Here is a 7,612-nt window from a genome sequence, read left to right on the forward strand (position 1 = left end):
CCCCACCCTCTTCCCCTACAAAGCGTCCAGAGCAGGCTTCCCTCCATCATCCGGCACCCCCCTCCCTCCACCGAGTGCAGGACTGGTCTCAGCGCTTCACATTGCCTGCTTTTCTATCGGGCTTTGTCCCTTGCTTTCTGCCCCCTTCGATGCCCCCAGCGGCGTGCGTTCTGAGCCTGGCGACCCGCCCCTCCGCTCGGCTTACCCGTGCTGGCGGCCCCGGAGCTGGCTGTGCTGCAGCACCAGCTGGTAAGGTGACTTGGCGGGACCTGCCAGGGTCGCGGCGGGACCCAAGGCCAACGCCAGGGCAAGGGCCAGCAACCGCATGAGGAGCGCCATGGAGAGGGAGGACTCGCACCGACCGACGATGCGCGAGCGGGCCACTCCGGGGGAAGTGAGAGCGCCCCGCTGCCCGCGCCAGGTTAAGTAAGCCGCGAGCCCAGGGAGCGGCCGCGAGGGGCGGGGAAGCCGGCCGGCCCGGAGCGGGGAGGGCGGGCTGCTGGCGCCTCCCAACCCGCGCGCCCGGGGCTGCGCTCCGCACTCACTACGCCCCCTCTGCCAGCAGATCACTTTCCTCTCTGTTCTCTCCTGCGCTGCCCAGCCCTCCCTCATGCCCTACCTCCGTCTCCTCCCCTAGTCAATTTTGCTCGAGCACAAAGAATGCAGATCCTTGAGACTTGGGCTTTTTGCAAGTGGGGACACTGGGAGTGAGGGGCAACTTTCTCTGAGGCTCGCTTCAAACTTTGTTCTTCTATAAGGGGCCGCAAGTCTTGAGTCCAAAGATGCCTCAATGATCAGGTTACAAACACTGCAAGAAAGGGGAGGATGCTGATTCCCACAATGCTATGGCCCATCAGAATGGCCTCTTCGTTCCAGACACACTAGTCATGATAATAGAAACACAGATGGGGAGTTAAGTCTTCTGATTGACAGAAGCCTTAAAATGTCGGGCAGGTTTTGTTAGGTGCTAAGCTGCTCTTGGAAACTTGGGGAAGGGTGGAGTCCTTACCTTACTCATCTACTGTCAACAAACATCTCTGCAGCATTTGTGGCAGATAAAGATTCAAAGAGACAGAAAAGGCAAGACTCCTGCCCTGAAGGAGCTCAGAGCAATTAAGCAAATGGTCAGAGTAATTATGCAAATGGACTAAATGCTGAACCTTCCCCTTATTAATCACCCATCAGTTACCTGGCATCTCTAGCCCTGGGGAGACAAAGATGGATGTGTGGATGAGACCCAGGTCCTTTGGAAGAAGCTCACAGCTGGATAGATCCCTGGGTCAAGCCAACAGTGTGGCCCAGAGGAGTAGCTTGGGCTTTGGGAGTCCAGAGAAGGGACCTGGTCTGGACAGGAGGTGACATCTACTTTTAGGCCTGAAGTGTGCAAAGGAGTTAGCCAGGCAAAATGACGCATGTATTTAGGAAACTCAAGTTAGCCAGTTGTCTGAAGCATGAGGACTGGAATCAAGGGTAGGAGTGGAAGGCAGGAGTGTAGCAGGGCCCACCCCAAATTGAGTCCTACAGACAAAGGGGAAGCTAGCAAGTGCCATGGTCGGTGGGTGTCATTAGCAGGATTTGGTAAGACCAGATGAGATAAGGCAAGGTGGGAGGAAGGAGGATCAGGTGACCAAGAGGGGATTTTGTGAGAGCTTGAACTGCAGTAGCAGAGGTGGAGAGGAAGAGAGGTATCTAGGAGGTAACATGCTCAGGAGGAGACTCAAGGATGAGTATGGTGTTTTTGGCCTGAGAATCGTGGTGGAGAGTGGTGCCATTTTTAATATGAGGGACCTGGTAGGAGTGCAAGTTTGCCAAGAGAGGATAAATGGATTGAGGCGCGCGGAGTTTGAGGTGCTTGTGCTTCACCCAGATGGAGTATCTCCCTGGGCAACTGGATATAAGGATCTGGGTCCTGAGTGAGGAATGCAGGATGGGGATTCACACCTGGGAGTCCTTCTGCAGTGACAGCATGTGAAGCTAGAGGTAAGCGATGACAGATGATGGAGCAGAGACTCAGGCCCAGAGCAGTCCATAAAGAGAGAAAGGAGTGCTGATGGTAGAGTGGGCTGAAATGGCTAGTGTGGAGCTGTCAAGGGAGGAGGGAGTCCTAGAAGAGGAAGCTGTTAACAGAGAGGAATGCTGCACACAAGACAGAGTCCAACAGCATCCACTATGTCAGAAACAAAAAGGTCCCTGGGGACTTGGCTGTGCAAAGCAGGATGGCCAAAGCCAGATATGGTGATCGAGTGAAAAGTGTAAAAGGGAAGGGGGAGTTAGGACAGAAGCCAGAGGAAGATAAGGTCAAGAACACTGATAGAAATAAGTGAGAAGGAGAAGTCAAAGCCATGGGAGGGAGCAAGGTAATGAGTGAGGGATGAGAAGCAAGATGAGCCTGGAGCAGAGGGGTTTAGGTGCTGGAAGAAGAGTGGGGTCTTCAGAAAGATATTGAAGGACTGATTAGAAGAGTAGAGTGAGTGGAGGGGCATGGACAGGTTTAGGAAAGACTTTAGTCATAGCACCGACTAGACTTGGAAGCTCTTTGGACATGGAAACTAAGGGACAGGGATAGAGATAACTGGGAGGCTCATGACTGGGAAACTGGATTCATCCACAGGGTGCCCTGGTGAAGGTTCACATTTGAGTGCATGAGGGCAGTGACAAGATACCAACATTTCCAGGTGGACGAACTGGATGGGAGACAGCTGCATTCACTGGGCTGCAGCTCAGGAGAGCTGTGAGAATTGAAGAAGCAGATTTGAGTCTCCACCACTAGAGGTGGTTTCAAAAGCCATGAACTGGATGAGCTCCGTGGGGAACATGTGTTGGAATAGAGGAGGAGAAAGAGTGAGAAGAAGAGGAAAGGATGATTGGCAGAGATCTAGGGAGGATTTTCTGATTTAGAGAGGGTGGAGAAATTACAGAGGTTGAGAGGCAGGCAGAAAAAGGAACACTAAAGGGACAGAGAGGTCCAGGGAAATCCAGAGAGGCCACAGAGGAAGAGAATTTCAGAGAACTACCATCATTACCAGGTGGTACACAGAATTCAGGCTGGACCATATCAGTGAGTAGTTTTTAGCACTTGGTTGGCACTCAGGAAAGAAAAGATTACAAGGCTATTAAAAGTTTCCTGGAACATTTGAACCCTAGCCTGTATCTTTTGCAATGAAGACTAGAGGATGTTCTGGAATGGCTTTGACTTTGGGGAAAGCCACATCCTTCCCCGATGCCCTTCTGGTCTCCTACCTTACCCCATCTCCCCCACAGAGAGATATTTATTCCCCTGGCTACATATGGGGTCCAGTTCCAGTGCTAGGGTTTTCTGCCACAATGGGGGTTAATGTTTCCTTTGTCCTGTCTCTGCCCAGGTGAGATTCACTGCTTGCTGGTGAGGACTGTTGAGTACAAGGTTTGGTCTACACTAAGTGGATTTTCCCTAAAGCAACTTTCTGAGAGAGGAGGATACTTCTCTTGCTGGATTAGTTCTGGGCTTGGACTCCTAGGAGTTAGCCCTACTTTATCTGTGAATCATTTCCCTTATTATGGTATTCATCATCATTTTTCTTTGTTTTCTTGAAACCTCCAGGGATACTGGTGATTTCTACATCAAAAAATCCTATTTGCTGACTTTCTGCTCAGCCAGTGGATCCTGCAAAGAGAGAAGTGTCCCTGGCCATGACCCCACGCGGCACATCAGGTTGGATGGCAGCTAAGATTCTGAACCGTGAAGGTAAGCTTGGCCAGGGTGAGGGTCTGAAACACAGTGTGGCCTCCGTGAGGCATCCAAGTATGAGCTGATGTTAAAGTAACATCAGGGTGGTCCTGGCCAGGGTAGGACAAGAAATGGAAGTTTCTAGAATGGGTGTGTGTTCAAAGGGGAGAAAGCAGCTTTTGGCAATGTTGCTACATGGTTCTGTTAGTCAGCATTGCATCGCTGTGACCAAAATACCTGTCAAGAACAACTTGGAGGAGGCATAGTTTATTTTGACTCGTGGTTTCAGAGGTTTAGTCCATGTTTGGTGACTCCATTACTCCCCAAAGTGAGGCAGAACATCACAGCAGAAGGGCAGCAGAGGAAAGCTTCTCTGCTCATGGCAACTGGGAAGCAGAGAGAGGAAGGGAAGGGGCTTCAGGAAATATGCATCCTTTTAGGGTGCACCCTCAATTACACAGCTCCTCCACCCACACCCCACCTATCTATAGTTATCATCCAGTTAGTTTTTCAAACTATTTAGATTAGGTTATAGCGTTCACAAGTCCATCATTTCACTTCTGAACACTTGCACAGTAACACAGGAGCTTCTGGGGACTCCTCATATCCAAACCATAACAATAGTTTAGATTTACAGCTTGGATCCCCCAACCAGGTTCCAGTGACGAGGCAATGGCATTGGCGTAGCAAAGTTGTTGAGTGCCAACTCTTGCGACGGGTGACGTGAGTTCCAACACCATTCTTGCTACTTTCTAGTTATGCAGCCTTAGGTGGATTATTCAGCCTCTCAGAGACCATGATAAAGCCTACTCCACAGGACTCTAGGGTAGGATGTATGATATAGTTCAAGTACAATGGTCAATCATTCTGAATTGCTATGGTTATTCCCTCTCTCCGGTAACTGTTCTGTAATACAGAGCTCAATGAAAAGATATGATGCTTTAGCAACTATCGAAACAATGATCTGAAAGTGCTCATTTGACTGACTGAAAGCAAAAAGCTTCTCTGTTTGAAACTATATGCTTGGTCTAGGACATTGGAAGGCACTCAAAGAGACACGAGCTCGTGGTTCATATTGGAAGATGTTTCCTGGGACCAGGAGAACTGGCAGCATCACCATTTCTAGGGAAGATGCCTCTTGTAGGCAAGAGGCTAGGAAGCATACCATTCAATCCTCGCTCCCCTCCAGCAAGATGGAGGGGCTCCAGGCAAGTCAAGTAATCTCACTGGACCTCACTCCCCTCATCTGTAAAACGAATGCTCGATGACTTGAAATTTTCCATGAGCTCAGTAAAGAGATCACAGTAATACTTCAGTTACTGTTTAGATATTTAAAAAAGTTCCACCCCACGCTCCACCACCTACCCCCTCTCCAAAACCATAAAAAGCAGAACCCTGCAAATGTAAACATGTTCTTCCACTGCAGGCTGCTGCTTCTCTGGAGATGGAGCGATGCTGCTCGAGGGAGGAGCAGGGTCCTCCATCCCCAGATGACCTGGAATCACCCAGGACAAACACAGCACAGCACAATAAAAGACCTTTCATTTGGGCAGGATATTTTTTTTTTCTTTCCATGTTGGAAAATCTAAACAGGAGAAAATGAGGCTTGTTTGGAACAATAATTACTAGACTTTTTCAGGTACTTAAAAAAAAATAACTACTTTCACATTCTGTGGCACATACAAGATTACCAAAAATGGTTTAGTCTTAGAAAATAACCGTGTAGTGCATGACAGCAGGCCTTAAACATCAAGATGAATTAGTAGTTCCAACGAGTTGCCTGCAAAGGAAACTTAAGAAACTGAGTTTAGGGCTATCAGTGGGAGAGCTGGCATTTGTGGGGGGTGGACCTGAGCCTCCAAAATTCCTGGTGATGTTTGGCCATCAGTAGAGATAGATGACACAGTCAAAATAACTTCCAGAGGACACTTGGCCCTTCCTACCTGCCACCACTCAGCTATTTAGAGAGCTCTTAGAATTCAGAACTTGCTCAGAAGAAAGAAGGATGAGTTTTGGCATGACATCTCCAAATGAGAACAGTACATGAGTCAAGTTTTGTTCTGTTCCTTGTATAATGCACAGCACATAGGACAGGACTTCACACAGCAATTATTCCATTCAGGTAACAAACATAGGGGAGAAACATCTCGTTTACTAAAATTAAGGAGGTGACTATACTACTAGTTAGGAGAATTTTTTTTTTTATTTGATTTTGCACAACTCTTTCATGATCTTGCCATTCAAAATTTGGTCTGCAAACAGCAGCATCAAGACTACCTGGAACTTGCTAGAAATTCAGTGTGAGCCTACGGAATGTTTACAAGATTCCTAGGTGACTTGTACGCACGTCACAATTCGAGAAGCACAGTCCTACAAAGTCACGTTAAGTCAGAGTTCAGATGAGAGTAAAATAAGATTCAATTTATGTAGCATTTGGTCAAAAAGAAATACACCCAAATATTCACATCAGTAAAATGACCGTAGAGGAAATTTCATCTTGTGCTGAGGCCCAGCTCCTAATGCGTATGTCTGTCAAGATGTGTTTTTCTCTACATCTAGTTGTCTTCTCTGCACTAAACAGGAACAGGAAATCAGGTTCTATCTGAGTAATCTTCCATCATTCTCTCCTTTCAAAGACCTCAAAGGGTGCAGGGATGGATGACAGGTTTGTAACAGCAAGAACTTAAAACAAACCTGCAGCTTCAGGCTCCCCAGTTGATAGACACCAAACAGCTGTCAGGCCCTGAAATGGCATTAGGTTTACTCTGTTGAATGTCTTGCTGCTTTCCCAACTTCCTCAAACTCTGGCTTTTTAAATGAGGGCTTGCCAAACGCTGCTTGCTGGTTAGAACCCAAATTTAATTTCCAGGGAAATTGATTTTTCACAAGAGAGTTTCCTTGATTTGGCTCAGCTAAAATATCTTAAACAAGAAGAATTCAGAAATGCTTTTGGCATAGCTTTAATTGCCTGACCTCAAATACTTATGAGTGTGATACCCATAGGTGATTGTTGGCTGTGGAACAGAGATTACTCACACCTCTTCCTCTGCATCCCTTGAGTTCTCCTACAAGATAGGCATAGGCCTTAGAGAACTAGATCCCACCCAGCAGCAATGAATTCCAAAGTACAGAAATCCCGTGACTCTAGCAGCTCCCCTTCTTCCTTTCTTCATTTTTGCCCTTGGTAGTGCTCAACGCTGGAAACCTAGCAAGCAGCTCTGCGTCCCCTTGCTTCTAACCTCCACATATGCTGTGAGTGTTCTTTCCAAGTATCTCCTAGAAATTTCTGTCTTCCCCCCAGCCCTTGAACATTCAGATCCCCATGGCCCTATCTCCATCACCTTAACCCCCCACCAGTCTCCTTAACATCAGCTCCCACTCCCAGGCATCCATCTTTCACAACATTTGCTAATTTTCTTCAAGCACTTCTACCAAAACGCAGCTCTCCTAGGACATTCTTGATGGTTTCTATTGTTTACAAGAAAAAATCTAGACTTCTCTGCCTGCTTTTTCGTGTTTTTTTTTTTTCCCAATGAACATCTTGACTTTCTGACCTTGTTTAAATAAGGAATATCGTATGTTGTAAAAGGCTTGGTAAATACTGAAAAGGTTAGATAACAGGAAAATATCATCCATCCATAATCCCTATACCAAAAGAACTTGAGATGTATTGCTCTATTTCCATTGCACCTGACTTCTAAGTCTTTCCAAAATTCCTCCTTTTGACCCATCTCACTTGCTTGCCTGTGTGTGCCAGTGTGGGCCAGTTTCCTGCAGGACATGTACCTCCTCCTACCGTCCCCAAGCATGGACTGCCCTCCCATGCATCAGTGCTCTGGGATCCTCTTTGCTTCCATATGTATATAAAATACTCTCCCTCCAAGACCAGCTTTGCTATTAGGCAGC

General features: G+C 47.4%; 1 protein-coding gene across 1 annotated transcript in view; it reads right to left on the reverse strand.

Annotated features, from left to right (window-relative positions):
- Positions 1-477, reverse strand: part of Tgfbi (transforming growth factor beta induced) — a 33,870-nt gene extending 33,393 nt beyond the window's left edge. Inside the window, exon 1 of the mRNA XM_005333199.4 lies at positions 206-477. Within this exon, the coding sequence (XP_005333256.2) occupies positions 206-339 (134 nt within the window). The 5' untranslated portion in view covers positions 340-477. The remainder of the gene's footprint in view (positions 1-205) is intronic.
- Positions 478-7,612: the final 7,135 nt, after the last annotated feature.

Source organism: Ictidomys tridecemlineatus, chromosome 1 (genome assembly GCF_052094955.1).
Source record: "Ictidomys tridecemlineatus isolate mIctTri1 chromosome 1, mIctTri1.hap1, whole genome shotgun sequence".
Classification (NCBI taxonomy): domain Eukaryota; kingdom Metazoa; phylum Chordata; class Mammalia; order Rodentia; family Sciuridae; genus Ictidomys; species Ictidomys tridecemlineatus.